The 21,876-nt window shown below is 36.3% G+C and overlaps 2 protein-coding genes and 1 long non-coding RNA gene across 3 annotated transcripts; 2 read left to right on the top strand and 1 right to left on the bottom strand.

The window, feature by feature from the left end:
- Positions 1–816: 816 nt before the first annotated feature.
- Positions 817–1,528, bottom strand: LOC107557943 (uncharacterized). The gene is made up of 3 exons (XR_001605444.1): positions 1,330–1,528; positions 1,085–1,242; positions 817–966 (listed from the first exon to the last, which is right to left on the bottom strand). It is a non-coding gene; the product is annotated as an uncharacterized lncRNA (long non-coding RNA).
- Positions 1,529–1,686: 158 nt separating this feature from the next.
- On the top strand, positions 1,687–6,760 carry LOC107557934 (eukaryotic translation initiation factor 3 subunit B-like). The gene is made up of 14 exons (XM_016241521.1): positions 1,687–1,910; positions 2,703–2,895; positions 3,004–3,123; positions 3,292–3,349; positions 3,576–3,704; positions 4,270–4,427; positions 4,505–4,636; positions 4,723–4,789; positions 4,869–4,915; positions 5,463–5,673; positions 5,759–5,831; positions 5,917–6,039; positions 6,202–6,280; positions 6,742–6,760. The coding sequence occupies exons 1-14, from the start codon at positions 1,808–1,810 to the stop codon at positions 6,758–6,760; spliced, it is 1,512 nt and encodes a 503-aa protein (XP_016097007.1). The 5' UTR covers positions 1,687–1,807.
- A 1,335-nt stretch (positions 6,761–8,095) lies between these two features.
- On the top strand, positions 8,096–18,097 carry LOC107557933 (kinesin-like protein KIF19). The gene is made up of 15 exons (XM_016241520.1): positions 8,096–8,104; positions 8,426–8,527; positions 9,887–10,039; positions 10,437–10,559; positions 11,279–11,435; positions 11,704–11,866; positions 12,876–13,068; positions 13,263–13,533; positions 13,636–13,763; positions 14,956–15,107; positions 15,211–15,298; positions 15,599–15,967; positions 17,226–17,397; positions 17,627–17,734; positions 17,844–18,097. The coding sequence occupies exons 1-15, from the start codon at positions 8,096–8,098 to the stop codon at positions 18,002–18,004; spliced, it is 2,349 nt and encodes a 782-aa protein (XP_016097006.1). The 3' UTR covers positions 18,005–18,097.
- The last annotated feature ends 3,779 nt before the right edge of the window (positions 18,098–21,876 follow it).

Genomic DNA, 21,876 nt, shown 5'->3' with positions numbered 1-21,876 from the left:
AATAGTAATAGTAATACTATATAAGAGCTGTCAATCGATAAAAAGTTTTAATATAATTAATTACACAATTCATCCATTAATTAATCTAATTAAACACATATTAAATCACACATCAAATGTGGCTGAGAAATTACCCACAAAAGATCATTTAAAGCCATTGTTGTGTTACATGAGAAAAGGATGAAGTAGATATTACAAAAACTAGCTTTAGAAAAAAAATTGTCATGTTAATTTTTTTGTTTGTTTTTCCATTTTCCTTCCTTTATTTTTTTTATTTTATTTTTTGGGGGGTGATCCCTATCCCTTTAATTAGTTTTTTTTATTAATATGGATTTTTTTTATTACTATGTAAATATGAAATTATTTTGTAATAAAATGATACTCTAAATTCCAAACTTAATTGCATTATTTTTTGCCCCATAACTTAATTCGACAGCCCTATTGTGTGTGTATGTATATATATAAAGTTATTGAATGTATTTATATGTATATAGGTTTTTTTTATGCATTTAGGTTATTGAAACTACAGGAATTATGTAATTTAATAATTTGAATTATTTGTAATTGTGTTTATTGAACACCTAGTTTCCAAAAAAAAAAAAAAAAAAGATTTGTTACAGTGGAAGTACCAAGAATTTCTTAAGAAGGCCCTCAAATACTTCAAAAATTGTCTTAGATTTTGGGGGGGCTTAAAGTAAAAAAAGTTGAGAACCTCTGTGCTAGACATTAGAGTGAGCAAGTAAGTATATATGCTGCCAGTAATGTAAATATGCCACTGATGTTGTGAAAACTATTGTGGAAACGGTCTCACCTCAAGCAAATGGAAGCCCTGTTTGGTGGCAGCCAGAAGTCCAGTGAGTTTGAGGGTGAAAGAAATGATAGCAGGATCTGTAGTTTTAGACGTACAAACACTAGAAATAAACTCCAAGAGACACGGCTGATGCTGCAAAAGCACCTGTCCATTACCTGAAGAAACAGAATAGTTACATAATCACTACAAGTACTACAATACATACAATATATCACTCTACCAACTCTTCTCAACTAGTCAAAAAATGTATCCATTTGATTGCAGGTCTCTCACTTTGGATATGCAGCTCTTTGAACCAATCAAGCAGCTTCTCTAAAGAGGTGTCATCGGGTGGAGACTGCTGGGGGTCGGCCAGGACCAGGCAGACCTCTGGTAGCAAAGATAAGCAGTCACTGTCCATGATATCAAAGTCCCTGGATCACCTGTCGGATCTCCACAGAGGACAAGACGGTTTAATGCAGTGCTCGGTCAAATCAAACTGGAAGTGGCAACAATAAAATATCAAATACATAAGTTACCTTGACAGATGAGTGCGTAAGTATGGAGAAATGATTCAAACGTTTTCAAGAGTTTGCAACTGTACTGTACAACAAGACACTCAAAATCAAATGTAAAAACATCTACACTCTCAACATAACTATAATGAGGAAAAAAAACACCTTTTCATTTATCACATTTAAAGCAGCTTGATATCAAAGTTGGCTGCACCTACTGTACTGTCGCTCCGTACGGTGTGCTGGAAAGGACATAAAAAACGACATCCTGAGCGATGACGCCTCTCGCTTTAATTGCGCAAATTCGGCGCATTTTAATGTCCTTCAATAGCGTAACCGCCTCTCACTCACTCGCATGGTTACAGCGGACGCTTTGAAAGTTCCCAGCTGCGGCTGCGCAGTCAGGAGGCAGCCAGCATCAACATTATCTGACGCATTTCTACTGGTTGTGTAAGTAAAAACAGACAGACTGCGTTCAGACTCAGCGATTCCAGTTCGTCAAATGCAAGATACGGTAAATATGGCGGCTGAATCGGAATTTGATGAAGAAGAGGAGCCTCCGTTCAGCGATCCGGAGGATTTTGTGGATGACATCGATGATGAAGGTAGAGGCTGCAGTGAAATCCGCTATTCGCGCGGCCTCTACGCAAGACAGTCACCATGCACATCACAACTAAAACTGCTATAAGGTTAACTTACCTCAAATTCAAGGCAATGCATTTTTTTTCCTGGGCAATAATATTATGACATCTTGCGTTACAGTTTATTTCTATGCGCATAGAAGGACTATTCTGCTAATTTGACAGCAAGCAGACAAACGTGCCATGTGCATTCTGTCATATTTGTCATATTTTATATAATTATTCAGTTCCGTTTTTGCTTGTGTCGTGCCTTGCAAATATTTTCCATGGTAACAATTTCCGCCAGGATACCAGGTACAGTTATAAAACTATAACTTTGCAACTTTGACCACTATTTTCATTAAATTCAAATATTGCATTTGAAATTGATGAACAGATTTGTATTAATTTGTATATTAAGGCAAATCACATGTTAATTTGATAATTTTATTAATATGATACTAATGAAAACAGTAAAAATGTAGAAAAATGTTTCACCTAAAATGTTCTTCATATGGAAACTTTTAAATGAACTGGGTATATTAAGTTACAAATATTTAAAATGACTGAATCCACTTCATTTGGGTACATTAAAAGGCTAGATCAGGTAAAAACAAATAAATAAAAGTTCTGTACTGTACTTGTAGGATCTATTTAAAACTTCACATTTTAATTTTTAGAGCAGGTATTAAATGTAATAATGCACATGTACAGTAACAGTTTTCCAGCAGCCCAGTTTCTAAGTTGTGAGTGAGAAGTTTGTGTGGTTTTATGCAGAGTTGTTGGAGGATGTTTTGAGGGAGAGACCTTTGGAGGCTGATGGGATTGATTCGGTGGTCTTGGTGGACAACGTTCCTCAGGTGGGCCCTGAACGTCTGGAGAAACTGAAAAATGTGATCCATAAAATCTTCTCCAAGTTTGGAAAAATCACTAATGAATTTTACCCTGAAGAGGCTGGGACGACAAAAGGGTAAGTTACTGACTTTAATTTTATCCGATCAAAACTATCAAATCTGATTGTGATGATTCTGATTTTTTTACAGACCATGATTTAGTGATAAATGCGAAATGTTCTCAGGTATATCTTTCTGGAGTATGCATCCCCTAACCATGCTCTGGAAGCTGTTAAGAATGCAGATGGTTACAAGCTGGACAAACAGCACACATTCAGAGTCAATCTGTTCACTGATTTTGATAAGTATGTTTTTAGTGGGGTTCATATGTTTGGAAGCAGAACATAACTTGTTATGACTGGTTTATGACTGTTTTATTGCGATCTGCAAAAAATACAAATTTCTTTTACTCTACAAATATTGAGGTTCAGTAGTGATTCAAAACTTATGGACCATTTATCTTTTTGTTTCAGGTATATGAATATCAGTGACCAGTGGGAAACCCCTGAAAAACAGCCATTTAAAGACTTTGTACGTAGTTCTGCTCCTGTTATTGGGGGGGGGATAAATCTCTATATGTTAAAGATTTATTTGTGCCTGCATTGTCTGTATACTTAAATGTTTGGTATCGTAAAACACTAGGAATGAGATGTTTCAAGATTATTGGAATATGGGTGTGTGAGTTTGGCTTTTTCAGTTTTTTCTGTTTTTAGCCAATAACAATGGCATTATATAATTTTCTGTCACTTTTTACTAGGGCAATATGAGGCACTGGCTTGAGGATCCAGACTGTCGTGATCAATACAGTGTAATCTATGAATCGGGAGAGCGAACTACCATATTTTCAAATGACCCGAAGGAGCCGATCCTGGTTGAAGAGAGAGCTGTGAGCACATTTCCTTTCAAACAGGCTTCAGGGTTATTTTAGTATTCTTTATTTACTATTTAATAATTAATACAATATATAACAGATTTAATTTAGATTTGCTTCAGTATTTATGCTTTTATTTTAATATTATTTATATGCAATTATAGTATTAATATTTTGAATTGGAATGTTTTCAGTTTTCATTGTTCATTTTAGTTTGTTTTAATAATAATGTTTCAGTAATTTTTTTTTAAAGTTTAACAAGTTTTATTATGTAATATTTATTTTATTTCAGTTTAAGTTAGCAAAACCTTTTTTTGTCTTAGTTAACAATAACAAAACGTTTTCTTGAAAGAATAAAGATTTGCTATCTGCTCCAGAGATCTAGATGTCTATTGGTGGAATAGTTATGTTCAATTGCTCATCCACAGTCTTTAATTTACAGCAATATATACAGGCCTACTGATTAATAGTGTGTTTGATTTTTTTGGTGTCTTGTAGACACCTTGTCATGTTATTGTACCTTGCAAATAAATGCGATATAATCCTTACATTACTAACTCAGAGTTGTATCTTTCTCCAGCGCTGGACAGAGACTTACGTCCGCTGGTCACCCAAAGGGACATACCTGGCCACCTTTCACCAACGAGGAATTGCATTGTGGGGTGGAGAGAAGTTCAAGCAGATACAGAGATTCAGCCACCAGGGTGTCTCTCTCATTGACTTCTCCCCATGCGAGAGGTAAACACCTGAGAAAGAGAGCGAGAGCAGCTATTACAGAGTTACTCATGTGAATAACACATTCAAAATGTGTTCAGGTATGTGGTGACTTTCAGCCCACTGATGGATACTAAAGAGGACCCTCAAGCCATCATCATCTGGGACATCCTGACCGGACAGAAAAAACGTGGCTTCCATTGTGAGAGTTCGGCACACTGGCCTATTTTTAAGTGAGTGTTTTAATTACCCTTTGTTTGTCTATGTTCATGAGCCTTTCATTAAGATAATAAGAAGTTCTGAATTGTTTCTCTCACAGGTGGAGTCAAGATGGAAAGTTCTTTGCCAGAATGACACAAGACACTCTGAGCATCTATGAAACCCCGGTAAGATAAAGCATTATCTTCAATATGCAGGTCTTGTATTTACTCTTTTTTTAATAATGCCTTTGTTAATTTCTTCCAGTCAATGGGTCTGCTAGATAAGAAGAGTTTGAAAATAAGTGGAATAAAGTAAGTCTTACCAAATTTATGCAGTACTGTAGAAAGTTATTAAAGGCACATAATTCATCCTAGTGTTATTTTAGTATCATGGAGATAATATTATAATTCTTTTTAAATTATTTTGAATTAGTTTTTATTTTACATTTTCTGTTTTTAATTTAATTTCAATTTTAGTAGATTTATGTTTTTCCATTTGTATTATTATTTGTTTTAATTAAATGTTTCTTTATAGTTTTTATATATTTATTTTTATTTCAATTTGAGTTATTTTAGTATTTCAAGGTAAACTAAATGAAAATGAGAAATTATGCTTTGGAATAACATAAAATTACATTTATATTTTTATATTTCAGTTAACGTTTATTTTATTTCAACTAACAAAACAGTTTTTTTAATGGTTTTAGGTTCAGTTTTAGGTGACTATAATAACCCTGATTCAAAAAAAATGTTTCATCAATTCCTTTAAGATAACTATAAGAGTGATCTATCTTTAAGTTTTATCAGGAAGCCAGGTTTTTGTAAAATGCAACCGTAAAAATGTTTTCCTGTCCAATAGAGATTTTTCTTGGTCACCGGGAGACAACATTATTGCCTTTTGGGTCCCGGAAGACAAGGACATTCCAGCCAGGGTAACGCTCATGCAGTTCCCATCCCGTTTAGAGATTCGGGTGCGAAATCTTTTCAACGTGGTGGACTGCAAGCTTCATTGGCAAAGGCAGGGTGACTACTTGTGTGTGAAGGTGGACCGAACACCCAGAGGAACACAGGTGTGTGTGTGTGTGTTTGTAGAAAGTTCTCTAATAATTTCAAAGGTCTTCAAATTTCCCCAATTTATTTTCTGCTCTTCAATAGGGTGTTGTCACCAACTTTGAGATTTTCCGCATGAGAGAGAAACAGGTTCCTGTTGATGTGGTAGAAATGAAAGGTAACCAAGACCTTAAATTCTCTTAAAGGCCATAAAGAGCATTTAATAGTATATTGAACTAAATGGAACATCTGATCTTTATTAGAGAGCATCATTGCATTTGCCTGGGAGCCCAATGGCAGTAAGTTTGCGGTACTACATGGAGAATCACCCAGAATAAATGCCTCATTTTACCACGTCAAAAGCAATGGCAAGATTGATCTCATCAGTAAGTGCCAATCATGTTTTTTAAAGATGTAAATCTAGATTAGTACATTTAATACTATGTAAATTTATGTTACTAATATTATCCTGTTGAATTTTGTATTCAGAAAAAGTTTTGTGTGTGTGTGTGTGTGTGTTTGTGTGTGAATATTCTCTGGTTTTCCAGAGATGTTTGATAAGCAGCAGGCCAACAGTATCTTTTGGAGTCCTCAAGGTCAGTTCCTGGTACTGGCAGGACTGCGCAGGTTAGTTTATATATATACTGTATATATATATATATATATATATATATATATATATATATATATATAATATTATATTATATTATATTTAAATTGCAAATAGAGTTCAAGAGTTTGGGGTTTGTAATATTTTTTTTTGTTTTTGACAGAAGTCTTACGCTTACCAAAGCTGTATGTATTTTACCAAAAATACAGTAAAACAGCAATATTGTGAATTATTATAGTTTAAAATAACTAGTTTCTATTTTAATGTTTTAAAATGTTATTTTTTCCTGTGATGGCAAAGATTAATTTTCAGTCTTCAGTGTCACATGATCCAGAAATCATTCTAATATGTTGATTTGGTGCACAAAATTCCTTATAGGGAAACCTTTTCATAATGCAATTTTTTTCCCACCGTCATTCCAATGGAAATACTTATAGACATCATGGAATTCTCACTCGTGACTTGGCATGTGCTGCAGACAGTATCAGGAGGAATAATGTCAAATCCAAGCTGCACTTGTACAGGATAATTCTAAAATTATAATGGAATTTTAACACAGTAAAAGCATTACAACATTTGATAGGCAAGTATAATTTACGAATTTAGAAACGATGTCTTCACAAGCATCATAAAAAAAATGATATACAAATTTTCTTTGTATTTTGTTTAATTGACTTCGTTTTATTTTACTTGAATTTGCCACAAACTGAAATTGTTTTAAAGCCTCCATACAAACATACAAGATTGTGTGTTTACTCCTAGTAAATGTAAGTGACTTGACGTTTCTCCTGTGGTTTAATTTTGTTAAAACACTATCCCCCGGTTTCACAGACAAGGTTTAAGCCTAGTCCTAGACTAAAATGTCAATCTGAGCTGTTTCAACTGAAAGAAACTTGCACTGACTGATCTTAAAACATGCCAGTGCCTTTGTTTTGGATGCACACCAGTAATGTTTTTTTCTAAGGCATGTTTATAAAAAATTACTTAAATGTCCTAATTGAACAATGGCCTAATCCTGGTTTAGGCTAAGCCCTGTCTATGAAACCGGGCCTATATATTTTTTTATTAATGAATAAATTTTTTTAACATTGTGTTTTATTTTGTGCAAAAACAGTGAGGTCATGTCAGTCCCACCTCTACGCCCCAAACACCAAACCAATACTACATTATGTACTATTTCATTGTATTAGATTCTAACAGTTCACAAAGTAGTTGGTTTTACAGCAGCGCGGCCATTTTGAAATTTGAATGTGCGACTCTTCCGGTGACATCCTTTCGCTATTTTACCTGTAACGTACATAAACAGTCCTGATATTTTATTATCATATTATTTAATTTTATGATCATAATCATACATATACTGGTTTGTACTGCAAATAGTTTGACAGTTTACTGCACATTATGAATAGGAAGTCGCAGATTCAGAGAAAATAGCTTCCGCATTGCAAAATAAAGCAAGATCGTGATGAAAGTGATTAAAACCATATGCATATCTATGTTAAAAACTGCTAATGATATATATTTGGGGGGGATACAAAAAGCTTTCTGAAATGCCGATAAATAACACTAAACATATAAATATAGATCAGTGGTATGAGTTTTGGGAAGCCCTGCAATAGGTAAATGCTTAAAAGCCCCAGAATAAAATACAATAAACCAAGAGAGTACATGCCAGCAATAAGACACAAATATATTAGTTAGGTTGACTCATTTAGGCGCAAAATCTTGTCTTGTTATCTGAACGAGTGTGTACATCTCTCCATGGCAACAGTAACAGTTTCCTCGAAATCCTTCACTCTTGTTTACTCCTAAATATCAAAGTAAATATGAGGATGACTATGGTTTGGACTGGCAAAACATTTTTCTTTTAGCTACTCCTGAGAGGATGGGTTGACCCAGTCCCTGCATGGGTTGTTTGACACCTCTAGGGGGTTTATCACCGTTAACAACAGCCCGCTGGTGACTTGAGGACCTCCGCAGGGGCCAGTGCACAGTCCTGCTGCCTCAGAATGAGATTACCAGCCATCAAGAAGATTAACTCACGTTAAGTCACCAGTATATTCTAGCGTGGCTCTAGCTGAGGCGTATTTTGATCTTGTCCGATAACCATGTACATGACCTCAAATTGGCACACTGTAGTCTGAGCTTTGTCTGCTTCACAGGTGACAGTCAAGCAAAAGAGTCGTGTAAAGGATATCAACGAGGAGGTCAGGGTGGGGAAGCTATTCATGGTAGACTTGGCAGGAACTGAGCGAGCATCACAGGTACGTGCTGTGTGTTTTGATGTGCTGAATTGGAAATATAAGCTTTCAAATTCAGGGCTCGACAAAAAGGATGGCCCGGGGCCAGCATGAAGATGCTCGGGACAGTTGACAAATTTGTCACTGGCCCGATCAGGCCACTGCGGCGTCTTCACGAAAGTTTATCATTTGCACATGTTTTTAAGCCTTGTTAATTTAAAAATTCAGACAAATACATACAAAAGTATGTCAAAATACCCATCTTGGTGAGTAACTTTGTAGCTTTAACAATGATTAATCTGTATTTAATTTATACAGTGGAGTACAGATGCACTGGTCAACTGGCCTATTTTAGTTTTATTTCAACCGATCTCTGTTACGGGCTTGCACACAAGCATGCAATAATTTTTCAGAATGTCATTTGTGTGGAAATATTGCGAAGTCTGTAAACAGAGGCCAGAGACGCTGAAGACGAATGTAAAGAGGAGAAAATACTGTTAGCAAGCAGAGCAAGATCACTGTTCACATGCGCAAAATATTGGAATAAAATCCTAAATATTGAATTGGGGGTTTATATAAATTTATCTCTAACTAGGGGAACTAACTGTTTTCAGACAAGCTTACATGGCGTTTTCTTTTCATCTCGTCTTTGTAGTGTTAATAAGTGCTGCACTGCGCTGCTTTGTTTACAGCGGTAACCAATGAAACACTACATTGCTGTTGTTCCATAAGCACTACCTGCTGTAAAAGAGTGAATTTGCATCTCATTCATTCCGTCTGCTCTTTTTCCTAAAGCATAATTTCATTTGTGTCTTTGTTCTATATATTCAATTGTGCTATTGCTTGTAATTTGTTCTTATTTACTGACTTTGTACTTGTCTCTAATGATGTTTGAATTTTATATTTGTTAGGCAAGTAATTTTTGCTGTGGTATAGAAATTAGAATCGAGAATTGTAAAAATTAATTGATATCTAAAATGTTGGTGTCATATAAGCTTATTTATAAGAATAAAAGATAACATGGGTCAAAAGCAATGATAACAGCAGCTATTTTATTTTTTTGTGGCAAGGCCAATTAAAATTTTAGCAGAGCAGGTAAAAATCCTTAGCGTTGAGCCCTGAAATTCTTCAGGGAGGCCAGATTTTATAGTTCGGCACCCTTCCTCGTCTTTCACCGAAATGAATATTTGAGCTCTTCTGTACTTCATTATTCATATGAATATAATGTGAGACCTATGAAGGAATTTGAGCATGTTACATCTCATATGGCAGCCAAAACATCACCCTTCATTAAATTCAGACATTCTTACACAGTTGTTTTGTCTGTGAACACCAACAGACAGTCTTATGTCCTGTTCTAAAGCACATATTCTCTTTTCTCAGACTCAAAACAGAGGAAAGAGAATGAAGGAAGGAGCACATATAAACCGTTCTCTGTTAGCACTGGCCAACTGCATCAATGCCTTGAGTGAGAAGGGTGGGAAAGGAGCTCAGTTTGTCAACTACAGAGATAGCAAACTCACTCGACTTCTTAAGGTGAGCAAAATCTATGGAAGCTTGTTTCCACCACGGAATAAAAAAAGGTAATTGTAACTTTCTATCTCACAATTCTCAGAATTTACAAAATATAACTCGCAACTGTGAGGAAAAAAAGTCAAGTACGTTTTTAATTTTTTTAATTCTGTAATGGAAACAAACTTGAGTCTGAAAAGTCCAAATTGTGAGCTATAATTTAGATTTTTTTTTCTCAGAATTGCATGTTTATATTTTGAATTCTCAGAATTTAAAGACATAAAAGTGTGAAGTTTAAGATAAAAAACTCAGAATAACGAGAAAAAAGTCCCACACAATATTCACAAACTCCTTGATCATTAAGAAGACTTGGTTTTTACAGTTGCCACGCAGTTGCAATAGGATTTGATGTGAATTTCAGGATGCTTTAGGAGGAAACAGTCGCACAGTCATGATAACCCATATCAGTCCTGCCAGCTCCAACTTTGAAGAGTCAAGAAACACACTGGTTTATGCCGACAAAGCCAAAAATATAAGAACCAAGGTAAACACATACTTAATAGTATTTGTCTAAACAATGTGCATTAGATGATTATTTTAAACTACCGATATTTACCAGGCAAAGTGTAAAACTACTGACGTTAATATAAAAAAAAAAAAACACTGAAGAAGTATCACACAAAATAAATGAGTATTAAAATTAATTAGTTTTTATGCTTTTGCAAAAGTCTCTTTTGCTCACCAAGTTATATTGTGTATATTTTTACAATTGAAAATATCTGTGATCAATTTTATATATATTTTAATATGTAGTTTATTCCTGTGGCAAAACTAAATTCTCAGCATCATTACTCCAGTCTTTAGTGTCACATGATCCTTCAGAAAGCATTCGTGCTGATTTTGTGCTCAAGAAACACTTCTTACTTTCTAGAACACACAAGTGCTGCTTAACATTTGTGTGGACACCGTGATACATATTTCTTCAGGATTCTTTGATGAATAAAAAATTTGGAATGGTAGTGTATATTCCACTAATAAATTATTTTCTGTTAAGGTTTAACATGATTGATTCAGAATTATATTGAAAAGATTTTTCATAATTTTGTTGAACTTGAAAATATGTACTCCATAAATATTAGGGGTTGTTAATGAGATCTCTTAATTTTCAGTGTCTGATCACCCCATTGTGGTTGTATTTGTGATTTCATTGTGTTGAGATGCAGGCAAGATTCTCTCTTGCTATTCTGTTTTAAATTCTTCTAGGTGAAACGTAATTTGATGAATGTTTCATATCACCTGGCCCAATATACAACAATTATTGCTGATCTACGGAGTGAAATTGACCGACTTCATGCAAAGATTGACCAACAGAGTCAAGAGCAACAGAAAGGAGAGAAAGCAGACATTCGTGAAATTCAAGGTTGTGTTCAATTTGTATGTTGGTATTTGGGTACAGTTGCTGACAAATAATATTGAAATAAACTTTTTTATTTACATCAGGATTTTAGGTTGAAATATACTCACTGCTTGAGTTACGCACAAAAGTTAAATACTTAGTAGTGTGTTCAAATCTTTAACTGCAAGTATGAGCAATAATATAAAATCTTTCTTGAAATAGCAGTAAAAATGTAAAGATTAAAGATTTTTTTATGATTGCCATCTGCTTTCTCTGTATGGGCTGTTTTTAGCTGAGGTGCAGCAGCACAGTCATGGTGAGATGGCTTTACTGCAGGAGCAGCTCTTGTCTGCCTTCAGGGAGCAGATGGAGATCAGGCGCAGCCTCATGGAGCTGGAGAACTGCAATATGGAACTTCATATAGACACATCTAGACATCTGCTCACCATCTCAGAGTAAACACTTAAACATACAGACAGAGTTCCAATCATCAGTAATTCTTCAATTTGGGACAGGGTTATTATAGTTATCTAAAACTAAAACCATAAAAAAATAACGTTAAAGGGATAGTTCACCCAAAAATAAAAAATTTGTCATAATTTATTCACCCTCATGTTGTTCATTCACCCAAACCTGTATGATTAATTAGTAAAGTAACTCTTTTTAGTAAAGCAACTCTTAAAAAAAAGTTTTTTTTGCCATACTATGGAAGTCAGTGGCTACCGGCAACTGTTTAGTTATCAACATTCTTCAAAATATCTTCTTTTGTGTTCAACAGAAGAAAGTAAGGTTTGGAACAATTTGAGGATGAGTAAATGATGACAGAATTTTCATTCTTTGGGTGAACTACCTCATTAACTGATATATATATATATATATATATATATATATATATATATATATATATATATATACAACTAATAAAAACTAACAAAGTACAAAATGACAATACATTTGATAAAAAAAATTTAAACTATTTCAAAATATAAGTAAAATCTATAATAGTATCTCAATTATACTAAAACAACACTGATTAGGGAAACCTTTCTGTCACCTAGTTTGAAAAAGAGTAACCTTTATAAAGATATATTTTTAATGCCTTTATAATGGTATTGTGTCTCTTTAATTAATTTTTCTGTATTTTAATAGTGTTAAAATGGAACATTTGACGGAGTGTTTTTATTTTGTGCTTGTCTTCCAAATATGTTATTACCAACTTATATCATTTCCGTCATACAATATTACAAATCTACACCATCACACATTATACCAAAATCCACTTGATATTTTGCAGGACAATTGATAAAAGAAAGAAAAGAAACGGTTTTATCCATGTTAAAACTTTTATGTAGTCAAAAATACTATACTCCTTGTTATAAATAGGCTCCTTTCCTACATTAGTATTATAACTTTTTCTTATTTTTATCTCACATCAACCCTCTTTCTCTTTTCTTCCTCTGGTAGTTGGGAGCGTGATCGAACACGTGCCCGGCAAGGGAGAGACAAAGTAACCGGAGAGAAAACCGACAGCGATAGACAGACAGAGAGAGAGGAGGAAGAGCAAGAGAGTGGACCAGAGGAGCCGCAGTATGTCACAGCAGCTCGAGAGGAGATTGGCCCACTACTGGCTGAACAGAGAAAGACAATGGAGCTCAAAGTAATTATGTTCATTAAGTAATTAAGACTCATTTTAAATGAGTTATGAATGCAAATGGAAATCTGACATGACATGACAAGCAGTGACCGCAGTACTTCATATAAAATTCTCATATTTTTAAACATGCTGTTTTATGATGTCAGCTTAAACAAGAGGCACATTTATTTCCCTATTGGTTTCTTTCCTTTTTTCAGCGTGAGCTGGAAGAAAAATTAATGAACATGAAACTAAAGTCATCTAAGATTGAGGAGTTGCTTCCTAAACGCACAAGTAACCTTGAGCAGAGAGACATTCTGACATTGCTTTGCAAGGTTCATGAGCTAGAACTTGAAAAAACTGAAATCCAGTCAGCTGTTCTCTGCAAAGAATACGTTCTCAGAACAAAAGACTTCATCATCCAGCGCCACGAGCAGCAGCGGACGCTCTGTGATGACATCATACACCAGCAGAAGGCTCTAATTGAAGGTGTGGGTCACTGAAATGGGCTGATGTCTTTAAAGAAAGAGATTATAGCATCTGACGTTATAAACATTAGATAAAATATTTTTGTATTCATTTTGTCCACAGATCAAGGACTTTGTGTACCTGAGGAGTTACAAGAGCTGTATTCACTGTACTGCAGTGAATTAAGTGATGGAAGCGTCGACCAAATTGTCGACCTTCACAATTTTGCCACAAACCCCAAAGTTGTAAACGTAATTGTAATATTTTTGCAATTTAAAATAACTAATTTCTATTATAATATACTTTAAAGGGGTCATATGATGTTGCTAAAAAGAACATTATTTTGTGTATTTGGTGTAATGAAATGTTTATGCGGTTTAAGGTTCAAAAAACACATTATTTTCCACATACTGTACATAATTGTTTCTCCTCTATCCCCCGCTTTTCTGAAACGAGTCGATTTTTACAAAGCTCATCGGTCTGAAAAGCGAGGTGTGCTCTGATTGGCCAGCTATCCAGTGCATTGTGATTGGCCGAATACCTCAAGACTGTGACGGAAATGTTATGCCCCTTACCATACTGTGATGCCCTGTCCGGCCGGAGCGTAACATAAAACCATGTCTGCATTTGTGATCGGAGAAATGACAAACAACAAGTGCTACTCTACACTGCCCAAAAAACTTGCTTTAAATATATAAAATATAAAAACGCTTTAAATATAAAAAACTTACTTGCAGTCTGTGAGTCACACACCGCGGCCTTGAGTGAGCGGCGGCGGCCTAGAGTGAGCCGCGGCCTAGAGTATGTGGAGGCCGGCTTGAGTGAGCAGAGGCGGGCGGGCTTGAGAACGGCGTGGCTGGCGGATTCGACAAAGGAGCGTCCGGCGGACTTGCGGCAACCACATGTGACAACCCCGGGCTGTCCACAGCACGAAGTTGATGTATTTCCTCAGCGACCAGCACGGATCAGCTCTAGGCATGAAGAAGCGGATATCGTCCTCTTTTGGAAGGCCAAACAAAGTAGTTTAGCTTTCACAACGAAACATACAGCACCTTCACGGTATGGCGCCGGCGGCAGCAACAATACTACAGCGAGAATAAAAGTTACGTCTTCTTTCTTTGCGTGAACATTTGGGCGGTGTTATGCAAATCTTCCCACATCGTGACGTAGACATGTGGGGGCGTGTTAGAACAAGCCGTTTTAGGTAGGTGTGGTTGACTCTTAACTTTTATAAAGAATATCTCTTTGGATTTGAGACTTTAGTCTTTGCAACTTTACAGATTTTCTTTATGCACCAAGAGCTTGTAACACTCCAAAGAGAAAGGAAAAAATTGAAATCGCATCATATGACCCCTTTAACATGTAATTTATTTTTAGCAGAAATTTTACTTATCCCAAACTTTTGAACGGTAGTGTGTCAATTATTTATTTCTGTTTATACAGGATAACTCTCTTATGATTATGGCTAGCCAAATGAGACTTGATGTGATCTACGATTTAGAAGGGGTATATAAAACACAGCAGAACAACAGGATGTTCAGTCCTTTAGATAAACACCCCCGTGATTCTTCTTCCTCTGGGCTGGATTATGACAGGTAAAGTATGTAATGAGAAAAGTAGACTGCCATGGTCATCTGGAATAACAACAGAAGTAGTTTGCTTTCATCTTGTTTATATTTTCTATCTTCCTTATCATAGTGACAGTAACAGAGTTTTCAAACCGTTGTCTAAACCTCAGCCACAGAGACGGCACCACTTATCTTCTAGCCCGACACTTTCAATAAAGGTAAAAACACAGAAGCGCTCATAGACACTGAGCCATACCAACTGACAGAATCATCTCATCTTTTACAGTGTAAACAAATTACTTTATATCAGATACTCGCGCAAGAAACGCCTTTGACTATCAGAATAAAATAATCAGTAAATTCATCAGAAAGTATCAGTAAATGAAATCGAACAGGTAAACATGAACTCAACTTGATGTAACTATATTCCCAGATCTTAATCTATGTTGAAATAAATATATAATTGATTTAGATGGCATAGCATGTAGTCTGAAATGTAGCTTAATGTCTTTGAGCAGGTTTGTGCTGTTAAGGATTCGACTCCCGTTTGTCCTACTGAAGCTGTGAGTCCAGACACTCTGAGGGAAATTGTTAGTGACACCAAGAGCATCTCAGTAATTGCAGCGAAACGTCGCTCACACTTAGCAAAGGAGACCAATTCCAGAGTGGCCGGTTTGGCTTTGGCCACAGGGCTCAAGTCCTCAGTAAGCATGGACAGTGTAGTTTCTGCTTTGGCAGATGAGTCGGCTGAGGTCAAAAGAAATCCCCCAAGACATGGAGGCAGGTCCCAGTCGAAACAGAACCTAAAGACAACAGAAGGGAGAAGGGAGCTGCCTGAGAGACACCAGCGCAAGAAACGGTCCAGATCTTTTGAAGCAAGCAAAAGGGTATGAGTCTATCTATGGTGTACCTCCATCTCTGTTGTTTCAATGAATTTTGGATATGCTATATATTTACACTACCGTTCACAATTTGGTATTGTTTTTTTAAAAGAAATTAATACTGTCATTCAGCAAGGATCCATTAAGTTGATCAAAAGTTACAGTAAAGACATTTATATTGCTTCAAAAAAAATTATAGTTCAAATAAATGTTATTCTTTTCAACTTTCTATATATCAAAGAATCCTGAAAGCAAAATGCATCATGGTTTGCACAAAAATATTAGGCAGTACAACTGTGTTCAACATTGAAATGTTTCTTGAGCACCAAATCAGCATATTAATATGATTTCTGAAGGATCATGTGACACTGAAGACTGAAGAGTAATGATGCTGAAAATTCAGCTTTTCCATCACAGGAATAAATAACATTTTAAAATATATTCAAACAATTATTTTAAATTATAACAAAAATTCACTATATTACGGTTTTGCTGTATTTTGTATTAAATAAATGCAGCATTGGTGAGCAAAAGAGACTTCTTTCAAAAACATTTAAAAAAAAATCCAATCCCAAACAAGCTACCACTTTTAGGCCATGTGTCCACCAAAGCCTTTTTTCCCGAGGCTAGCACATTTTTTTAATTGTTTTAAATGCCAGGAGCGTGCCGAGCACTGAGTGTCTTTTTCATGCTGAGTGCTTGGGCATTTTTTCTCTGTGAGTTGAAGAATGTTCAATTTTGGGTAAAATGCAGCCCTTATCACTGTCACTTTTTAGTCAGCTAACCAATCACATTGGGGAAGGAGTGGGACTAATACCGACCAAGCGTCACACTCTGCTTGTACTACGACAGAACAACAATGGAGAATATTGCTTGTCTGCGAGTATTTATGTCTTTACCAGATGGAATAGCCAGACTACCATAATACTGTTATGAAAAATAATGCTTGGAAAAAAATGTCCTTCTCGATGCATCTGCCATATTACTTCAGCAGATATTCCATATCATAGCAACCACAGCGTCTCAACTGAAAAAAACGCTGCGCTCTCAAGTGCTCACAGCTGGGCATTTTCAGATGGCTAAAAATGCTTTGGTGAATACGCGGCCTTGGTGTGCTTTTGTGTTTTTTACAGTGGGTTGCATGAGAAATTATAACCTAATTAAACTGAGAAAACATGTGTCTATGTAAAAAGATGGGAAAAAACTGTAAATGTCAACTTATATTATCGAAGAGGCTGGTTAATTTGATCTGTTTTTAATACAGCACGTACAAAAACCAAGACAAAACCCTTCCAGATATCCAGCTTTGAAGAGCATCTCAGACAACCGGCTTGTGCGACCAGCGTTAAACGTGATCCAGCTACTCAACAGTGGTGCTGGAAACCCTGCAACACCCCCAGTAGCTAAAGTGAAAACCCCTGTCTCTCACTTTACAGGTACAGAACTGTTCTCCAAACTCAGGCAAAACTGTTATACAGCCTAGAATATGGATGTAATCTTTGTTAGAAAATGGAGAACTTTGTGTGATTCATCTGTTACCACAATTGAGTTTTTCCATTTTTTTATATGGGTGCCAAAATCAGTGTGTGCCGCTTTCATGCTGTAGATCTGTGAAACAGGCCTAAAAATGAGCAAATTGTGATCATTTTTTCAATATGAATTTAGGTGAAGTGCAGCTTGAGAAGTTAGAGATCAGGGGAACACCACCCAGCACCATCCATCAAAAACACTCAGATGTCAAACGAGGACAGACAACCTACAAACGACAGCAAGGTATTTTTTTTCTTGCTATTTAGCAACATTCTTTTGTTTTTAATTGTGAAATTTGTTGGCAGTATGTGAAGTTTTGCAGTCCAACCCAAGTTAACAAAAATGTTTTTAGGCCTAGGAGATGTTTCTTACGCCAGCAATCTCCTACAGCAAACAGGCAATTACAAGAAGTCCACCAATGAAAATCCTAGACAAAAAGGAATGGCCGATGTCAACAGAAAGAATGAAGGACGGCAAAATATCAAACATACTGTAAAAAAGTCATATGTCTGAGTTTTTCGTTCACATACAAGAGAACATATCTATTTTGCACTAAAATGTACAGCTGAGACTATGTTATGCAAGTTATTTGTCTCTGCTTTGAAACTGACAATACATAAAAAAATGTGATGAATCTTTCGAAGCAAATTTATTTGAAGTGAAAGCATAGAAATGTATATGTTTCAGAATAGCTTAATTTTTACTAAATGAGTAAACTTCTCAAAACTGATTAAATGATTATGGCTTCATTTATTTAATAAAAAATTAAACTAATTATATAAAAATGCCAAGTGTCAAAAGTCCATATTGGTTTCTCCGAGGGAGATTAATAACTGCTGTGAATAACTTTGAATAAAAGCCAACCAAACTGACAAGGGCACAAACTGGTCCCTGATCAACCTTAGTGAAACTAAGTGTGTCTGGTGTTGAACAGCATCGGGTTACATCGCTGTTTAAATTCGCATACCGTAATTTGTTTTCTTTCTTTTTTGAAAAATGATCCAAAGTCCGATAAGCTTGTAATAATGTTCGGGTCATTCGTCTTTGCGTCATTATGTCATGTCTATACATAAAGAAAAACTCCCGGTTAGTAGGCTATTTTGCGTTTGTGGATGCTGCAGGTGGTGGATCATTTTTAGCCTCTTCTTACAGCAGCTGGAATAATTAAACTTGTCATTTTGAGAATAAAGAGTCTTAAATGGTGCATGATAGTAATGAAACGCATGTAAGTGACTGAAATGTTCATCTGATTACAGATACGTGGGATTAGGTCTACTGTACTTACAAAAGATTTGTATTTCAAAGAGAACGAGTTCTAAGGAACATTAAATTGATTTTTGAGGTTAAAAGAACAATTTCTTTCGATGGCATTAAGAAGATCTGTAAAGTTGCAAAGACTAAAGTCTCAAATCCAAAGAGATATTCTTTATAAAAGTTAAGCGTCAACCACGCCTACCTAAAACGGCTCGTTCTAACACGCCCCCACAAGTCTACGTCACTATGTGGGAAGATTTGCATAACGCCACCCAAATGTTCATGCAAAGAAAGAAGGCGTAACTTATTCTCGCTGTAGTATTGTTGTTGCCGCCGCCACCATGTCGTGAAGGAGCTGTGTGTTTCATTGTGAAAGTGAAACTACTTTGTTTGGCCTTCCAAAAGAGGACGATATCCGCTTCGTCATGCCTGGAGCTAATCCGTGCTGGTTGCTGAGGAAATACATCAACTTCGTGCTGTGGATCGCCGGATCGGCTTTCACCATGGACAAAGCGGAGTCCAGCCTGGGGTCGCCACATGTGGTGGCTGCAAGCCTGCCCGCCGCCGCTCACTCAAGATGGCCTCCACTCACTCTAGGCCGCTGGCCCCCGCTCACTCAAGCCCGCCGTGTGTCACGCTGTGTTTCGTCGTGAAAGCGAAACTATTTTGTTTGGCCTTCCAAAAGAGGACACGACTAGAAATCAGTGGTTAAGTTGTATTTACAACACTGTTCCAGAACACTTCACTTCAAATATTCCGATGTGTCCAACGCATTTTATGGAGGACTGTTTCCTGATCCTGGTAGAGTAGACTACAATGCCGGCTGTTCTGACTCACAGACTGTAAGTACGTTTTTTATATTTAAAGAATTTGCCACTGATGATTCAAATGCGAGTTTTGAGCTGTGTAGAGTAGCGTTTGTAGTTTGTCGTTTCTCTGATCACAAATGCAGACATGGTTTTATGTTTATGCGGCACGATGCAAAGCAACGTGTAAAAAGACAGTATAAGGCATTATAATCCGTAATTATGTCTCCACTGGATGCAACAAATGCCTCGTTTGTAATGAGTTTTAATGTTTTTGTCTCATCGCTCCGGCTGGGACAAGGCATCACAGTATGGTAAGGGGTGTATCATTTCCATCACATGCTTGAGCTATTCGACCAATCACAACGCACTGGATAGCTGGCCAATCAGAGCACACCTCGCTTTTCAAACCGATGAGCTTTGTAAAAATGTACGTGTTTCAGAAAGGCGGGGCATAGAGCAATTTTTGTGAATAAAAAAAAAGTTTTGTTAAAAATAAAACATTGTGAGTGAACCTCATTGAACATTAAAATAATAATAACATGCCAGCAGCTTCTGCACAGGCCAGAAGACTTGGCTAACTGCTATTACAAGACTTGGCTAACTGCTAGTTGATTAAACTAGTTCTTAAGACACAGTCTTAACAAAGTGTCTGTATAATTTTTGCAGCTGGACCCTGGTCACTGTGCCTGTGTTACAGGCTGTGCTTTTTTTCATAATCTGTCTTAAAATAATAATTAGGCTTATTTTAATGATACATGTATGTGTACTTAAACATATTTTGGGGACAAATTTGTGTACAGCTCAATTAAAACTTGCTGATATAGATAACACAAGCGTGCCGGATAGAAGCTGCATAAGACTGCCAACCAAGAAAAAAACGTATAGGCTATATTGTTTGCAAAAATTGTGCAGGTTGGCCAATCACATCTTAATTAGTTGGGTTAAGATGTGCGCCCGTGATCCTCCCACGTTCCGCACATCTTACGTTGCTTCGTTATGAAAACCCTTGTGCCTTGCCTTATGTGTAAACACTGAAAACTGATTAAAACTTAAACACATAAAACAAATGCCATTTACAAATACAATTAGCAAAAAAATCCTTCTATAAAATGTTTCCGTGGTAACAAAAAGCATGGAACCTATTATTGGAGCCTATTGGAACCTAAAAACCCCTAAAGGTTTTGACATTTACATATTTGGATAGCTCAATTTTAATTAGATTCTCATTTAATGTCTTGACAAGCACTTTCCCACAGAAAACAGTAACAGGAATGTGCATATTGTGTGATGTGATGTTTCAAATGATACCAAGCCAGAAACCGCAAATGTCACTATTAGATGAGCAGAATTAAAGAAAATATGTTTCAATATAAAACAAATATATTGTTGTGTCTGTGAGAGGAAGTACCAAATGAGAGTTCTTGTTAGTCCATCCTAAAGAGATTTGCCCATGCTTAAACCATTTAAAGAAATAAGCCACCCAGTCCTGATTTCAGGTCAACTAAATGTGCACTGACAGAATCAATACCTTGCTCTTTAACTTCTTCAACCTTGTGACGTACAATATATGTGAGCAACTGTTAGGATAAGTCTGCGTAGGTGTGCTTTGTGGGACTTACCACTGGCTTCCGGCACTTTCCTTTTTTTTCCTGGGAAGTATTTTAATTATTTTTAAAACCAGCAAGTAGAAATCCCATGGCTAGAGGCAGTGGTGTGTCACAAGTCGTTTAAGCCAGCAACATACCATTATGTTCGTCCACACGTATTATGGGATAAAATCCCAGCAATATTTGTGGTGAAATAAGCAGGGTTGTCAAGTCCGTGGAATTGTGCTACTTTTAAACTGTTGCCGTTTTTCCCCCGTGGGTTAAATATTTGACATATTTCATAAATGATATTTGACTTAAATGCTTGTATTGAAATATTTTATATAATTCCAGTGATAAAACTGTGTAAGTTTTGTGAAAGAGGGCCACTGGTAAGAGCCTTTGAGCTGTGTGATAAACTGATTTGTTATGTCCTCTTTCCCCAACTCTCTTTAGTTCTCTATCAAACTGACTAGAACGGGATAGTCTGAAAGGTCAAGGGCAAATTCACCATCGAGTCAAGCCTTCTGAACTACTGTCCTCTTCATCTTGCCTACGCTTCTGCTGTATGACAGCTTGAAAGGTTGTGTGGCAGGTTCTTTTAAAGTTGTCCCCTCTATGAGATGCTTTAGAATAAAGGTCAATACTAATGGCCAACTGCAGTCGTCCACAAGAACAGGATGCAAGTACATTCTTGCTTCCTGCCCATGCTGACTCATGTCCATTATTTCTTACT

The sequence above is a fragment of the Sinocyclocheilus grahami genome, unplaced genomic scaffold (genome assembly GCF_001515645.1).
Source record: "Sinocyclocheilus grahami isolate Dianchi unplaced genomic scaffold, SAMN03320097.WGS_v1.1 scaffold625.1, whole genome shotgun sequence".
NCBI classification, from domain to species: Eukaryota; Metazoa; Chordata; class Actinopteri; order Cypriniformes; family Cyprinidae; genus Sinocyclocheilus; species Sinocyclocheilus grahami.
Note: the sequence above shows the minus strand (reverse complement) of the source record. Positions and strands in the feature narration are given on the sequence as shown.